General features: G+C 40.7%; 2 protein-coding genes across 16 annotated transcripts in view; one reads left to right on the top strand and one right to left on the bottom strand.

The window, feature by feature from the left end:
• Positions 1-18,242, top strand: part of LOC110970793 (NACHT, LRR and PYD domains-containing protein 3-like) — a 267,127-nt gene that overhangs the window by 17,580 nt on the left and 231,305 nt on the right. The window lies entirely within an intron of this gene.
• On the bottom strand, positions 9,106-11,700 carry LOC110970795 (tripartite motif-containing protein 16-like protein). The gene is made up of 2 exons (XM_051943524.1): positions 10,689-11,700; positions 9,106-10,543 (listed from the first exon to the last, which is right to left on the bottom strand). The coding sequence occupies exons 1-2, from the start codon at positions 11,059-11,061 to the stop codon at positions 10,524-10,526; spliced, it is 393 nt and encodes a 130-aa protein (XP_051799484.1). The 5' UTR covers positions 11,062-11,700; the 3' UTR covers positions 9,106-10,523.

Genomic DNA, 18,242 nt, shown 5'->3' with positions numbered 1-18,242 from the left:
AGCTCCGATTGTAATCGTCTTCAAAGGAATCCAACAGTCACCAGGAACACATCTCCATGCATGAAAATGGTCAAAGTCAAAATAACCACAACTGCCTAAAATCACATCAAACTGTTCTATCTGTCATTCACCCATACATCATAACATGAAAGTACATACATGGACTAACCTGCCACAAAAACCATGAAGTCGGTTTCCATCCCACTCTCCAGACTTTATTTTCACAGTTTCATTCTTTCACTATTACTGGGAAATCTAAACACGTGGAATCCCTTCTCTGATCGATTTGTGCACCCAAAGGCACAACAGCCCGTCATTTTTCAGTATTTATGAAGCCAAAAAGGACCTAGAATTACTCTCTGTGGAGTAAACAAGGTTAACAGGAAAACCCAACAAAAAGTTGCTGTCATGGAAAAGGCCCCACAGTTTAAAGGATCCGGCTTCTTCATTGGCGATCAGTTCCCTCAGGAAATTGTCAAAAGACGGAGGATTCTACAGCCTATCAAACAGGAGGAATAACACAAAGACTAGACTGGTGGTCGACAAGTTGTTCACTGATGTCCAGATGTACAGAGACCAGACTACGTATTGGTTGAATGCAGAGACGAGCGCATGAGATCAGTTTGGGCTTCAATGCACACAATGTAAACACGGCAGCGTGGAGATGACGTCATAGACGCGCCGCCGTGTTTGTTTCATTGTATTTATTTTGTCTGTTTCCTTTGGTTTCTATACGTTTTTCTTTTTATGGATGATATTATAATTATCAGTATTTTATTTTTTAAGGGGGTGGAATAGTTCTGGGAAAGCTGATCTAGTTTTAGGATCATTTTCTTTAGCTTTTAGTACTTTAGTGACAATAGATGGGGGGGGGTTAGTTGCTGAAAGAAGGATGGGGGGGGTTTGTTGGATTGTGGGTTGACTTTTTAGAGGTTTTGTCAGTTTGGGTTTGGATGAACAGGTTTTGTGATGGTTAGGGGTGTGTCTGATGGGATGTGTGTGTGTGTGTGTGTGTGTGTGTGTGTGTGTGTGTGTGGATGGAACGGCTGTATTCCGTCCTCATTTTTTATTCTGTGGGTCATCACTTAAATCATTATGAAATGACAAGAGTAATGGATCGTCTAACTGTTGGAATCTCAGCATTTAATTGTAACGGTTTAGCAAATATTTCAAAAAGGAACGAAATCTTCACATGGTTGAAGGACAAAATGACATTCACAGTTTTTGTTTGCTAGAAACCCACTCTAGGTTGGAAATGAATGAAATGGAAATCTGAATGGGGGGGTATATATTTTAGTCATGGACTTAGTAACAGCAGAGGAGTTGTGATTGTGTTTAAAAACAATGTGGATGATACATTCCCTTCATAAAGATAATAAGGGTAGATGGACTGTGATGGATGTTACAATAAATGACTGACACATTATTTTAGGTCATGTATACGCCCCTAATGAGGATGAGCCTGTAGTTTTTAGTGAACTGAGGACTTGTTTAAAGTCCATTAAAGTAGATCAGATCATTGTTACTGGAGATTTTAATACAGTTTTGGATATGAAGAAGGATGGCAGTAGTTATCAGAAATGCAATAATCATCCACATGCGTTGAGGTAAATTCAGGAGATGGTGGCTTCATTAGACCTGGTAGACATCTGGAGATGGTTGCATACAGACACCACTAGATACACATGGTGTAGAGGTCAACAAGCCAGCAGAACTGCTTATTTTATTACATCTGTTTCATTAGTTCCTAAAATAAGCAACTGTTCTGTTGGTGGATCAATGAAACCGGACCACAGTTTGGTTACTTTACAATGAACAATCTCCAATATGTCAGGGGGCGGGGCTACTGGAAGTTCAATGTTTCTCTTCTTCAACATGAATCTTTCCTTGGTTCTACCAAAAAGTTCATCAGAGATTTTCTTGAATTTAATGTGAATTCATGGAATCCAAATAATATTTGGGAAGCCTTTAAATGCTCCTTTAGGGGGCATGCAATCAAGATGGACTCAATCAGACAAAACATGGATCTAAAAAAAGAAAGAGATCTAAGTGAGGAAATAAATGAGCTGCAAATAGAACTGGATAGGAAATATGATCTATAAACTGAGACTTTAAGTAAAAGAAAGCAAGATGAATTGTAGAATCTTTATTATGAGCGGTGAATGGCCTGATTGCTCGGTCACATGCTGTTTGGATGGAGAAGGGAGAAAAGTGTACAAGTCATTTATTCAGACTAAATCAGAGAAACTGTGTTAAAAAGAATATAATCCGTTTGAATAAAGAGAATGTCGTAGTAACAGATCCACAAGATGTACTGAAAGAAGAAACAAAGTCCTTCAAGTCTTTCTGTTCTAAAGATGATGAGTTGGAGCCTTTGGATAGAGTGACTGCACGGTTTTTCCCACATTACAACGGTCTAAAGCTTTCTAATTCACAACAGTTCAGCTGTGAGGGACCATAACAGAGCAGGAACTGTTGGAAGCCATCAGTTCATTCTCATCAGGAAGTCACCAGGTAGAGATGGTATTCCTGTTGAGTTTTACAAAAATAATCTGAAATTAAATTAGCTTTGCTGACATCATTTCAGTTTTCATTCCAACAAGGAAAACTGTCTAATTCCCAAAGAGAAGGAGTGCTATCATTACTTTTAAAACCAAATCCTGATGGAATGATAAAGATCCAATGTTTGTAAAAAGCTTTGACCCTGCTCTGCTGTGATACCCGGATCCTCTCTAAATGTACTGCATTGAGAATTAAACAATAATTGGTAGCATTATAAATAATGATCAGGTTGGTTTTATTAAGGGAAGATTTATTGGTGACAACTTAAGACAGCTGCTCGATACACTTTGATGACAGACGACAGGAAAAAGGTTGATTATTTATAGGCGACTTTGAAAAGGCATTTGATAAGGTACAATGGAGATTTATTAAACCATGTCTGTCAAAGAAATATGATCTCTTTTGCTAACTCCTGTCAGTACTCTGGCAGCAGCGTTTTGGATCAACTGTAGATGTTTGAGAGAGCTATTTGGACAACCCGATAATAAGGAATTGCAATAGTCAAGCCTGGAAGTAACAAAAACATGAACTAGTTTTTCTGCATCACTCTGAGACAGAATGTTCCTGATTTTTACAATATTACGCAGGTGAAAAAATGAAGTCCTACAGACTTGCTTTATGTGTGAGTTAAAGGACATGTCCTGGTCAAAAATAACTCCAAGATTCCTCACAGTAGTACTGGAGGCCAATGTGATGCCATCCAGAGTAACTATTTGCTTTGAAAGCGAGTTTCTAAGATGTTTGGGGCCAAATACAATGACTTCAGTTTTGTCTGAATTTAGCAGTAGGAAGTTAAAAGTCATCCAGGTTTTAATGTCCTTAAGACAATCTTGCAGTCTAGCTAACTGATCAGTTTCATCTGGCTTCATAGATAAATACAATTGTGTGTCATCTGCATAACAATGGAAGTTAATACAATGCTTCCTAATAATATTGCCTAAAGGAAGCATGTATAATGTGAAAAGTATCAGATCCCTTCATGCAGAACGCATTTATTTCTGTCTGAAGAACTGAGAAACACTTAATCAGCAGTACTTGGAGCGAACACACGGACACATTTTGACCAGTAGAAGTAGAGAAAGCACAGGTCTAGCAATGATAGCTGCAGTCCACTTCAGGACATCCTGGTTTTTGCACACTGACTCACTGTCTGGGCTCCCAGGATACTTGTTGTAGCTGAGCACCATCAGTACACGCTGCTTTGTCTGTTGGGACGAGTTCAAAAAGAATTATCCAGGAAACAGTAGGAACAGGCATGTGCAGCAATCAGACTTCTATGGTTGTTGTGGAAGGACTGAAGTGTTTTCTATCATCTTGGACTACTTCTACTCTGTGGGGCGTCACAGCATCAGCAGAGGAAATGGTATTACTGTTCTCATCAGGTCATAGAATACTGGGCAATGGAAGGTCCAACTAATGAAATAGTTCTACTGAGCAGGCCCACAGGCTGCTAGTACTGAGCTTTTAAATCCACCAGTGAATTCTGCTTTACATCCATCAGTCGTTGAAATGTGTTCACTGATTCACACCGAACACAGAACTTGAGCTGCATGTACATGCACCCTGCAGATGTTCACTACTGGGCCTCCTGTGACATCACAGGTTCCTCTGCTCCTGGTGCTTCATCCACTGGTCAGAGCTCACATTCATCCACCAGTGATGTGTGGAGTCCAGCACACACTTCATCTGAGCTCCATTTCACCTTCAAATACTGGTGGGAAGTGAGGACAGTATGAGGGCAGAATATATTGGCCAAACACTGAGACTGTAAGCAAGGATGAGGCAGAAAATAAAGCCAGTCAACCTCTAATCATTCTGTTGTTTGTCTCTGAAGGAAAGGAAGAAAGATTTGTAAAGGTACAGTTAGGTAAACCTTCTTCCTTTGTTCCTTTAATAATGAGCATGTGTTCATGTTTCTTTGAGTGCTCGCAGTTTTATTTACCAGAATGTATCATTGTTGTTTTATTTATTGTAAAATGTGTCCAGTTCTGGTAAACTTCAGTGACATCTAGTTTCAGATACATCTAGTTGCTTCCACTGGTGTGTCATCTCTTCTTTGTTGAGACTTTAATGGCATTAAATGTCATAATGTCAACAACAAATGTAAATCTGACTCCATAATACAGACAGCATGTGGATGACTTTACTGCAGATGTTTTTATCTTACAGTTACTCAGGTGATCTCCATTCCACTAATTGTGACACTGTTGGTATCATCTAGATGGACCTCTGTTGAATCAGGTCAGTCACTTTAAAGTGGGTGAATATTTACGCAATCATTTACTTACTTGACAGCAAATTTGTAAATATCTGTTTTCACTTTGATATTTAAGAGTTTTTTTTGTCAAATTCTAGTTAAAAAAGTGGAATTCCGTGACCACTACCAATACCACAGATTTTTTTTTTAATGCACAAGAGCCCAGTGTGCTTTCTGTGTTCAGTATGACTGTCTGCAGCAGACCCACTGTAGCATGCTCCCTTCAGGAGTTTCTTGATTTTCTTTGTTCCTGCATGTTTCAGATTATTTTTGTCAGAATGATTTGTACGGGGGCCCACAGAGGACTGTGTGTCTGACACTGTGGTCTGAAGTACGGGGGCCCACAGAGGACTGTGTGTCTGACACTGTGGTCTGCAGTACGGGGGCCCACAGGGGACTGTGTGTCCGACACTGTGGTCTGCAGTACGGGGGCCCACAGGGGACTGTGTGTCCGACACTGTGGTCTGCAGTACGGGGGCCCACAGGGGACTGTGTGTCCGACACTGTGGTCTGCAGTACGGGGGCCCACAGAGGACTGTGTGTCCGACACTGTGGTCTGCAGTACGGGGGCCCACAGAGGACTGTGTGTCCGACACTGTGGTCTGCAGTACGGGGGCCCACAGAGGACTGTGTGTCTGACACTGTGGTCTTCAGTACGGGGCCCACAGAGGACTGTGTGTCTGACACTGTGGTCTGCAGTACGGGGGCCCACAGGGGACTGTGTGTCTGACACTGTGGTCTGCAGTACGGGGGCCCACAGAGGACTGTGTGTCTGACACTGTGGTCTGCAGTACGGGGGCCCACAGAGGACTGTGTGTCTGACACTGTGGTCTGCAGTACGGGGGCCCACAGAGGACTGTGTGTCTGACACTGTGGTCTGCAGTACGGGGGCCCACAGAGGACTGTGTGTCTGACACTGTGGTCTGCAGTACGGGGCCCACAGGGGACTGTGTGTCTGACACTGTGGTCTGCAGTACGGGGGCCCACAGGGGACTGTGTGTCTGACACTGTGGTCTGCAGTACGGGGGCCCACAGGGGACTGTGTGTCTGACACTGTGGTCTGCAGTACGGGGGCCCACAGGGGACTGTGTGTCTGACACTGTGGTCTGCAGTACGGGGGCCCACAGGGGACTGTGTGTCTGACACTGTGGTCTGCAGTACGGGGGCCCACAGAGGACTGTGTGTCTGACACTGTGGTCTGCAGTACGGGGGCCCACAGGGGACTGTGTGTCTGACACTGTGGTCTGCAGTACGGGGGCCCACAGAGGACTGTGTGTCTGACACTGTGGTCTGCAGTACGGGGGCCCACAGAGGACTGTGTGTCTGACACTGTGGTCTGCAGTACGGGGGCCCACAGGGGACTGTGTGTCTGACACTGTGGTCTGCAGTACGGGGGCCCACAGAGGACTGTGTGTCCGACACTGTGGTCTGCAGTACGGGGGCCCACAGGGGACCGTGTGTCCGACACTGTGGTCTGCAGTACGGGGGCCCACAGAGGACTGTGTGTCTGACACTGTGGTCTGCAGTACGGGGCCCCACAGGGGACTGTGTGTCTGACACTGTGGTCTGCTGTATGGGGGCCCACAGAGGACTGTCCTTGCCCCCTTTCTTTTCATCCTCTACACTGCAGACTTCTCCCATCACACCACAAACTGCCATCTTCAGAAGTTCTCTGATGACTCTGCCATCGTCAGCCTCATGGAGATGAGGAGGAGTACAGAGAACTTAACCAGGACTTTGTGGACTGGTTCCTGCTGAACAGCCTCCAGATCAATGCGGTGAAAACCAAGGAACTGGTGGTGGACTTTAGCAGGAACAGACACACTTCTCCTACACCAGTGAACATCCAGGGAACGGACATTGAGATTGTGGACTCCTACAGGTACCTGGGTGTTCACTGAACAAGAACCTGGACTGGACTACTAACACCAGCACACTTTACAAGAAAGGTCAGAGCAGACTCCACCTGCTCAGAAAACTGAGGTCCTTCGGGGTGCAGGGAGCACTTCTGAAGACCTTTTATGACTCTGTGGTGGCATCAGCCATCATGTATGGAGTGGTCTGCTGGAGCAGCAGCATCACGGCTGCAGACAGGAGGAGACTAAACAAACTGGTAAAGAAAGCCAGTTCTGTCCTGGGATGAACCCTTGATCCTGTGGAGGTGGTGGAGACAGGAGGATGATGACAAAGCTGTTGTCTATCATGGAGGACACCTCCCCCCCCTGCAGGATCATTATATTTGTGTTTTGTGGGAAAACCTCTAGGCTGGTAGTTGATTTTAAAGTAAGTAAAAACACAAGAATGGGGACAGGTAGTTTAAGATTCGACCTAAAACAATATTGAGGTTTTATTCATGATGAAATATGAACAAGGATGCACTGTCAACTTCATATTTGAAGTATTTTATTTAAATAAATGTTCAAAAGTAACTGAAACACCATGTTTGCCTCTTGATAAATACATGTTACATTAATCCAGTAATAACTACAAACTGCTCCTAATCAAGTCATGATAATTTTATAATAGTGGGCAAGTAGAAATGACTGAATAAATTGAATAGAGTAGTTTTCTATGTCACTGTTTCTAAAACTGGGCGTTTTTCTGGACGAATTTAAAAAAAGGTGAAAATTAAGAGGATACCCACTTCTCCAGGGACCACTACACCACTGGCACCCACCAACAAGTCAGTTGTTCTTTTAATTGTCCTTGTAGGCAGCTGTAGGTGGAGTTTATGACAAATGTTTTCACTGTGAGGATTTTATCAGCTGCAGGTCAGAATTTGTATTCTGTAAATTGTTCAAGTGTTCTAATATGAATCTTAAAATCAAAACCTTTTTGTTCTCATACCCTTGGACATATGTGCATAAAAACACGGTTCTGTTCAGCACTTGATCAGGTCACAGTTTACTCTGATCTATTTTAGTTTTTAAAATGGAAATCGTATTTAAACAGTTAAGAACTGTGAAGTTGGAGAAAATGCTTTTGATTAATAAATGTTGGACACAAATAGTTTCTTTCTTCAATGTACCAGATTTTATTGTTTTTTTAAACTAATTTTATAAAGTAATTTAGACTTTCAAAAACATGCAAAATATTTTTTTAAATCAATAAGAGTGAGTGTATGACATCATCTTACTTTAATTTATTAAGTATGATGTCATTAACAACTGACTGTTTTTTAAATTAGTTCATTTTTTTTGCTTTTTCTTCAAGGCTATACTCAAAACTTTTAACTTGGTGAAATTCACATTTTTGAGTTTTCCTAAATCAAAAAAGAGAGAAGTTCACTAAACTTTACTGAATTCAGGAGAAATGATAGAGCAAGGACCACATATGCCGACAGAGCCAGTGTCAACTCTGAGGAGTCTCTCTGTCCTTGGTGGGTTTATACTGTCTGAGAGAAAAGAGGCAGATCTAACCTTGTTGTTGTTGTATCAGCAAATAGTTGTCTGTCTGAGCAGTTGGTGTGCTTCAGTTGGGGTCAAAGGGTGACCTTCTGAATGTTGGTACGATTTTTCCTTAACAGTTCACAGTTTTGAAACGTTGTCCTCAGTCCTGTTTGACTGGACCCACATGTAGTCACAGTTAATCTGCCATACTTATGATTCATGACTCACAGTAGAGGACCACTCCCAGGTTGAAGCATGGCACTGAAGTTACTGACAGTTTAAAAAAACAAGAACAATTAACAAAAAACCACTGAAGCAACAGGGTCACCAGTGTGGAATTGTCAGTAAGTATGACAGCTCAGTGCTAATGTTTCCAGCAGTAGGTTTACACATTTCAGACCATCACTTACAGGGTCTTTTGTTTGTTTCTTTGTAAAGTTGCATATGTTCTATCAAAGACTAAAGAGTTTTCCATCCCTTCCACAGTTAAAGCAGCAGTCCACAGTGACTGGCTGCAGCTCATTTCAATGCTCAATAAACACAAAGTTGTACACTAAAACAAGCTCAGTTTAATTTCCTGTTTGCTTCATGTCAGATTTGAAACAAAGTCACCCTGAAGACCTTAAAGACAAAATGCTGTCAGAAATGATTGCACATTAACAGCATGTTCCTATTTCAGTGACTGTTTCTAACCAACATCACTTCTGATTGCAGCACCTAAATATTCATCCAGTACGAGGATCTGAACCCTTTAAACAGCAGCTTGTTTACACAACACTCTTGTTTGTTTTCTTCTAAATAAAAATGATTCATTTACATCAAATATGTATGAAGTGAAGCTTTTTAAATCATCACAGTGTGGGATGTGTCAAAGATTAGGACAGCTGTTAACTGGAATTAACTCATATTTATGACACAAGGATTTTTATTAAAAACTCACACCTTCAAGACAAAATACTCCTTGTCAAAAAATACATATGATAACATTTCCTCCCTTTCCTTTTTCCTTCCTATTCTACAATTAACCAACAGAATATGTGTAAGGCTGTTTCCTCCCAGTTCTTTTGATGGAGCAGTCAGGAGACTTCTTCTTAAAATCAAAGTATTTATTACAGTAAACTGAATGTGATACAGAGCTCTGGGCCTGAATCCTCTGTCCCTAACCAACAACAAGTGTTCAGTCAGTTCAGATGGAATCAGACTAACTGTTCCTGACCCAGTCTTCTTATACTCTAACAGTGTGGATATCTATCAAGGCCGGCTGCTCCTTCCGATGCTGCGTTGTTCCGCTGTCCTCTGTCACAGCTGATGTTTTGTTGTTATCGCTCTCATAGGAATGACTTCACCGCTGCAAAGCAAGATTAGAGACTGCACACACACCAAGCTCATGTTCTTTACTGATTACAACAAACTGTCTGTATTTTATTATCAATCACTTTATGTCTTGATCATCCTTACATTCAAACACATGAGTAATAAGTAAATAAAGCATAAGCTCCTTCTTATTGATTCTTTGTTTCATTCCAGTCACACCGTGGTAATGATGCTCTTCACCTTCCTGTTCCTCAGAACCAATACAGCTCTTTAATATGCACTCTGAGCTAATTATAAAACACACCATTTCCCACACCACTGTCATTTAGCACATTTTTAACCAACATTAGTCCTGATCATAACTTCAGAATATTACTTAATTTAGCAGATTTTAACCTGTCAAACGCTGGTTTGTTTCCATAATGATGTTGTTTTAAATCAAATACAACAAAATAAATGTACATTTTCCACATAATGTGGAGATTTTTTATTTTTTTAAATGATCATCACTGATTAGGACTAATGTTGATTCTGATACATTATTTATTGTACAAAGATTAAATGAAAAACTAACACCATGGACCTTAAAAACAAACATGTACGTGTCAAAAAACTGCCATAAAAGTGTTGCACATTCACTATATTTTTCCACGTTCATTCATAATAAAAAGTAAAGCCAAAGCTCCAGACATAAAGACCAATAGCACATTTCCAGTTTCCCCAAAGTATCGATCATTTCCTCATTATATTCCAAATACATTAACAGCCAAACAGGCAAAATTATGAAGAAATTCAAAATGAATTCATCAAACCACAAACTCAGAAATAAATCTTTAAATGTACATCCAGGAATGACTCTAATGTGCAGAACTCATTTTATTTTTTATTTTTTTAACCAGCTCTCCTTCGATGAATGAACTCAGCACTGGAATTTATATTTCCAATTCCAACTCCAGCATGCAGCGGCTCAGTAAATGTGGTCCGGACTCTGTAGAGGAGACTCATCGTGTCACCATCGACTCTGTAGAAGCACAGAATACCTGCACTGTGATCCAAGTACACTCCAATGCTGGAGGGAAAAGAAGCTTTCTCGTTGTTGTGCCAAAATGTATAACTGAAATTGGAGCAACATAAAGCCCAGGATTGTTCAGTTCTTCTAAATTCACCTTCAGGTGTTCGGCTGATATTCCCGTATGCAACTGCTACAACAGCTCTCAACCCTCTCAGGTCCACCTCCCAGTAATGACGTCCAGTCAGACTCTCATTGCTGAGGACCTGACAATTGTCAGTGAATCTGTTCGGATGATCAGGATAAGGCTGGGGTTCTGTCACTCTTGTTGCTCTTCTGTCGTCCTCAGATAAAATTAGCTTTTCGTGTGCTGTGTCTGGATCCAGAGTGATGTTGCGATAATATCGTAAGAATCCAGCTCTGGTCGTTGGCTCTGGCACTGGCTCTGGCTCTGGTCCAGCAGGAGCATCTTGGAGTGTGATATTCCCCACGCCCTCCGCTATCTCTTGCTCATCTCTGTTCTGTGCCATTTTCTCGTCTCAGCGGCAGCAACTGAATGAGTTTCTGCTTTCAAGGAGGTGAGACTTTTAATTTAAGCCCGTCAGGTGTGTCGTGTCACTTCATTCCGTTTACACCCACAGAGAGGAATATAAACCACCTTTCGTCAAAATTGACAGCTTCCAATCAGAAGCTGCCACGTCACAACTTTGACAGGTGGCCCCGCCCCCTTTTTACCGGAAGTCCCGCCTTACCACGTGCTCTTTTACAGGAAGTCCCGCCTTACCACGTGTTATTTTAGAATGTGTTTTTCCTGGAAGACCCTTCCCCTCGGACGCCAAAGTCAGGTCTAAAGTGTCTCCCTAACCCTCAGCGGCTTATCTATTCGGTGCAGATGCGCCCCTCCCCCTCCCCCTCCCGGGTCCGAACTGTCAAAAAGTATTTTATCTGATCTGGAGCAGACGTGTCCCTGTAAAACAAAAATTTCAGCATTCTTGTCCATCCACCCTATGACAAAAGTTTTTAGCGTTCTTTTTGACAGAGAAACCCGTGAAATCAAATGTTCTCTATTAGCTTTCTCCTATCTCGCCTTTCTGCGCGCTACCCCTGCGACCTGTCACTGAGAGCTGTCGTGACCGTGTGAGCGCTAGATACCTCCCCCAGCTACACTGAGAGGAAGCCCCTCCTTAATCGAGAGGGTTTATCAGCGTAGCGGGGGAGAAGCGGGTTTGTTAAACAAGCAAGCAAGAATCTTTTTACACTCTCTAAGTTAGTTAATTTAAACACAAGACACTCAACAAGAACTAACAAAAAAACCTTGGCAATTTAACTGTTTGAAATATACCAATCAGAAAATAAAACTTTAGCAATTTAACTGTTTGAAATATACCAATCAGAAAATAAAACTTTAGCAATTTAACTGTTTGAAATATACCAATCAGAAAATAAAACTTTAGCAATTTAACTGTTTGAAATATACCAATCAGAAAATAAAACTTTAGCAATTTAACTGTTTGAAATATACCAATCAGAAAATAAAACTTTAGCAATTTAACTGTTTGAAATATACCAATCAGAAAATAAAACTTTAGCAATTTAACTGTTTGAAATATACCAATCAGAAAATAAAACATTAAAAATTTAACTGTTTGAAATATATCATTTGGATAAATAAAACATTAACAATTTAACTGCTTGGAATATATCATAAATAAAAAAAACATTAACAATTTGACTGTTTAAAATAGATCAATCAGAAAATAAGAACCGACAGTCTTTTATCCAGAAAGTTTCAATGATGTAGAAATCAACATATAGTTTAAACAACAGTAGTAGTTCTTGCCATAATGCTGATTGTTTGTCAGAGACTCCTGCTGAGAGAGGCTGCAGTCAGGCTGACTGCTGGAACTAAACACAACTAGCTGCTCATTCGTAAACTGAAATGAGGAGACCAGAATAAAGGAGGCTGGTGGTGCAGCCTACATCCACAAAGCCATAATTCAAGCTGTGCATTCATTTAGGACATAATAATTTAGATCACTATTAGGCACCGGACTGTTTTACTGTGGCTGAAACTCTGAGGTGCTTTACAGGCCCTGAAGTAGGCCTCTTGTTTGATTTTTTTTTTTTTTTTTTAGTTGTTGTCTTTTCAGCAACTTCAAGTACTCTGCTTCTCTTAAAACCAATTTAACCAACTTCACTGACTACAAACTCACGTTTCATTCCCCGGCATATTTCTCAATAACGGAAAGAGACAATAACGTGATGTTTGGTCTCGTTTGACAGTTTTCACGAGGAAGATAGGAAGTATGCAAGAATCAACCAAACTATCCGAGAAAGAACGAATTTACCAGTTCTTCATTTTTATGTTATCGCAAATGAATGTTATGTCATTACAGTCATTATATTTGTGTTTTACATTTGATATATTCGATTATAATAAGGAACAAACACAAAATTTAACAAGACTGAACAGAAACTTTGAACCCAACCTCCTGCTAATGTGTAACCTGGAGTTTTGTAAGAGCTTACATGTAGCATCACATCATTGCTGGAAACTGCTGCAGTGTCTTTCTATTAGTACTCGGCACATGCCACTGCCACTATAGAGGGAAACAATGACATGGGGATACTGACAGCAAAGTATTTTTCTTTACTAGACACAATAAGTATTAAAAAATAAGTAATGCATAAAAACTTTTTGAAATTTCTGTAACATTTAAATGAAGAAGGTCCGTTGTTGGATGGGATGTTCACACTCCTGCATGTGTGCATGAGGACAGAAGAGGATATTTGCCGATCAGTGATTCAACTAAGAGATGTGTCACCATCATATGCAATGGAATAAGCCTGGATATTTCAAGATCCTAAGAGAGTTAGTGCTTCTTAACCTTTCTTTTAGTCACATTTTCTAATTAACTTGTAAATGCAAGCTGCATTATCAACTTAAGTCTCAGGTGTTTTTTGAGGCAGATCAAAAATGTAAACTTCAACATAGTTTGAGATGAAATGGTATATTTCTCAGGTCACTTATAGAATCAGTATCTTCAAATATAACTGGATTTAATGGTTTTTTTGTACTACGGTTCAACTTCATATTACAGCCACTTTCCAACTTTTATATCTGATTAAATGCTATTTAGAGGCAAATGAAATGAATATTTTCAAGGAAAAAGCAAAGCATTACATTTTTGCTAATGTTTTGTATTCTACTCAACTCTGCTCATCATAGCAATATTTATCACATAACACCTGCCAGCAATCAGAAATATGAAAACAGTAGCACAAAAAAGCACAACTACAGGATGCTCAGTGAACTCAAGTCAATGTTTATGCTGAGTCCACATATAGTCCTAAACTGAGGGTTTGTCACTTGCTTTTGCTACGCTCCTGACAACAGTAATGTTGTTTTTCTACACAACGAACCATCAAGACAATTAATCGCATAAAAAAACCCTCATAAGCCCACTGAAAGAGTTGAGAGATCTCTTAAAATGCTGATCAATGACGACCCTCTCGTTCTTGGACCAGGACCTTTTGGGTTTCCCTATAAATAAATTAAGATTTTACACAACTGACAACACGTTTTTGTTGTGAGACCACAATCAGTTCTTCAAAATAAATGTCCCAATGTTCCATGTAAGTAATATTCTTGTACCGTAAATATACTTTTTGGCTTGAAATTCTCTCGCAACATTTTTATTATAGTTTTAGCATATAGTCATAATGATATTTTACTAGCCCCGGCCAAAAAATTTTAAAATCCATAATTACCATTTCAATGACAGATATATCATCTCCAGTGTGAGAAAATGAATCCAAACACTCCCCAGCTGATCACTGTCAGCACTGTGTTGAATGTCAAACTCATCTGATGTTTGAGGAGAGCAATTGGCCAATTAATTGGTAAAATGATATAACAATGCGTAAATTTACATATTAAATTATGCTATTAACTTTTTTATGACGCTTATAAGCTTTAGAAACTTTATTTATTTATTTCCGTTGTTATTACTATTGTTGTTTGTGGCTCCCTTGTGATCAGTTTGGTGTGTGAAACCTGTGAACGCATAACAGACGTACCATATTCAATCAATTAAGGATGATATTCATCCTATACATACAATGTTGCAATAATAACTACAGTTTATACATACACTGCTCAAAAACATTAAAGGAACACTTTTTAATCTATTGCATCAAATCAGTCAAACATGTGGGATACTGATCTGGTCAAGTAAGTAAAAAAGGGGCTTTTTAGTCAGTTTCAGCTGCTTTGGTGTTCATAAAATTAACAACAGATGCACTAGAGGGGTAACAATGAGACACCCCCAAAACAGGAATGAGTTTACAGGTGAAGGACACTGATGTTTTTTCCTTCCTAATGTTTTCTGACTGTTTTTCACTAGTTTTGCATTTGGCTAGGGTCAGAGTCACTGCTGGTAGCATGAGGCGATACCTGGACCCTACAGAGGTTCCACAGACAGTCCAACTCCTCCAGGATGAAACATCAATGTGTGCCATTACCAGAAGGTTTGCTGTGTCTCCCAGCACATTCTCAAGAGCATGGAGGAGATTCCAGGAGACAGGCAGTTAGTCTGGGAGAGCTGGACAGGACTGTAGAAGGTCCTCAACCCATCAGCAGGACAGGTATCTGCTCCTTTGTGCAAGGAGGACCAGGATGAGCACTGCTATAGCTCTACAAAATGAGCTCCAGCAGACCACTGGTGTGAATGTCTCTGATCAAACAATCAGAAAGAGATGTAATGAGGATAGTCTGAGGGCCCAGTGTCCACTAGTGCCCGCTGTGCTCACTGACCGGCACCGTGGAGCTCGGCTGGCATTTGCCATAGAACACAGGAATCTGCAGGTCCACCACTGGTGCCCTGTGCTTTTTACAGATGAGAGCAGGTTCGCCCTGAGCGCATGTGACAGACATGAAAGGGTCTGGAGAAGCCGTGGAGAACGTTATGCTGCCTGTAACATTGTTCAGTGTGACCGGTTTGGTGGTGGGTCAGTGATGGTGTGGGGAGGCATATCCATGGAGGGACACACAGACCTCTACAGGCTGGACAATGGCATTCTGACTGTCATTAGGTATCAGGATGAAATCCTTTGACCCATTGTCAGACCCTACACTGGTGCAGTGGTCCTGGATTCCTTCTGGTGCATGATGATGCCTGGCCTCATGTGGCAAGAGGATGAAGGCACTTCCTGGAGGATGAAGGAATTGACAGCACTGACTGGCCCCAATACTCACCTGACCTGAATCCAATAGAACACCTTTGGAACATTATGTTTTGTTCCATCAGACACCATCAGGTTGCTCCTCAGACTGTCCAGGAGCTCAGTGATGCTCTGGTCCAGTTCTGGGAGGAGATACCCCAGGACACCATCCATCGTCTCATTCAGAGCTTGTCCTGACATCGTCAGTCATGCATACAAGCACATGGAGGTCATACAAACTACTGAATACCATTTTGAGCTGCTGCCAAGGAATTTCAGAAAATGGACCAGCCTGCCACATCAGTTTTTCACTTTGATTTTGGAATCTCTTGAATTTAGCCCTCCTGGGGGGTTCATAATTTTCATTTCCATCAAACAATGTGGCATCTTTTCATTCCTAACACACTAACCAGTCCATATCAATGCTAAGATCCAGTTAGTTTTTTCCCCGCATTGAAATATGATGTGTTTTCAAAGTGTTCCTTTAATTTTTTTGAGCAGAGTATAATATTTTCATGACACGTTAAATGCATGAAGGGAAGAAGTCAGTAGTGTCTGTCTTGGCACATACTTGTGACGGCTCGAAGGCGTCCATCAGTGGTTGAGCGTGCTTCTGTAAATTTGCACAGCATTCTGCCAATGATACCTTGATGCCGTTCATTGCACTAAAGAGCAAAGTTACCCGTTCTGACATTTTTGAGATCGCCCAAATGGAACCTAGGAGTAGTGTACAGTTGTTTGATAGGGGTCCTGTCCATCTGTCAGTATGTAGTATGTAAACCAGGCACCCATGCACGGGTTTCATTGGAAACAATGTCCAGTAATAGGCACCCTTCTAAACTGCATAGATTGTAATATTTAAAAAAAAATACTTTTAAAAATTGTAGTATTGCAATGACTGTAATAATACTTACGAAATACAGTTGAGTTCATGTAAACTGACTTGAAGACTAACATTTGAGACAATTCACTAGTTATGCATTTTTCAGCTCTACATTTCACTTATTGTAAAGAAATCTTAACTCATAGCAGTCATCACGCCCACCGAAGTGACATTTCCATCCTGAACTTACCTGGATATGTGACTCTTTCTTGTACTTGTATTGCATGCCTCCAACATACTCACAACTTGACAAAGAGGAAGCTCCAGCCATTTGAGACAGCAGTGTTGACTGTGCCAAATCCAGTTTCCTGCTCGCTCCTTAATCTGCAATATTTCTGTTCAGTGGTGGCTAGCCTTTCATTCTTCCTTTTGTCACCAGAAGTGAGTAGCTCTCCAGAAATTAGAATTTGTTTTTATTCAAGTGAAATTGTCACAGTGCACAATAGCGTTGACTCGGACGTCATGTCACGAGCGCACACGCCCAGACTATGCATGTAAGTTGTACATAAATCGTACACTGACTGCGTAGTGTAGCACCGGGTGCGCTCGTCTTCTCTATGGGCTGTGTGATTATGTAAAATTATCAGTCGTGGCTTTTTCTGAAAGATCAGCGGGAGACATTTGATACTTTTTGTCCTGCTCATCTTTAGGCGCATTACCGGTTTTGTTGGACACTGAATGTTGTACAATACACGCAGCTTCATGTTTGAAACAATCCTTAAAGGAACTCTTTTGCATTTTTGATTTCAAAACACGTCACTTTTTAAATGTATTAATGAAGATTTAACTTTACATCAGATGGAGTGTTTTTTTTTCTTACATATATCCGTATGCTTGGTTTACCGCCGTGTCACTGAACCGTCAAACTTAGCATGTAGAGAATACGGCTTGCTTTGTGGGAAAAGTCCCGAATTTAATTTTAATCGTGACACTTCTTCTGCTGAAAGAACAACAGTTGTGGTAGAACCAGTGTTAGGCCATTTTACTTGCGAGAATTGCTATTTGGGCCGAAGATGTATTTATAATGTTTAAGACATCTTTGTGATGTCAGGCTGTGTGCTATTGTAAAGTGTACAGACAGTTATTCTGAATTTTGGAAACAAAGTTTTAAAGTTAAAAACATCTTACGTGCTTGTTTGTTTTTATTTATGTTTTATTTATGAACTCAATTGTATTTCGTAAGTATTATTACAGTCATTGCAATACTACAATTTTTAAAAGTATTTTTTTTAAAATATTACAATCTATGCAGTTTAGAAGGGTGCCTATTACTGGACATTGTTTCCAATGAAACCCGTGCATGGGTGCCTGGTTTACATACTACATACTGACAGATGGACAGGACCCCTATCAAACAACTGTACACTACTCCTAGGTTCCATTTGGGCGATCTCAAAAATGTCAGAACGGGTAACTTTGCTCTTTAGTGCAATGAACGGCATCAAGGTATCATTGGCAGAATGCTGTGCAAATTTACAGAAGCACGCTCAACCACTGATGGACGCCTTCGAGCCGTCACAAGTATGTGCCAAGACAGACACTACTGACTTCTTCCCTTCATGCATTTAACGTGTCATGAAAATATTATACTCTGCTCAAAAAAAT

The sequence above is a fragment of the Acanthochromis polyacanthus genome, chromosome 22 (assembly GCF_021347895.1).
Source record: "Acanthochromis polyacanthus isolate Apoly-LR-REF ecotype Palm Island chromosome 22, KAUST_Apoly_ChrSc, whole genome shotgun sequence".
In the NCBI taxonomy this organism is placed as follows: Eukaryota; Metazoa; Chordata; class Actinopteri; family Pomacentridae; genus Acanthochromis; species Acanthochromis polyacanthus.
Note: the sequence above shows the minus strand (reverse complement) of the source record. Positions and strands in the feature narration are given on the sequence as shown.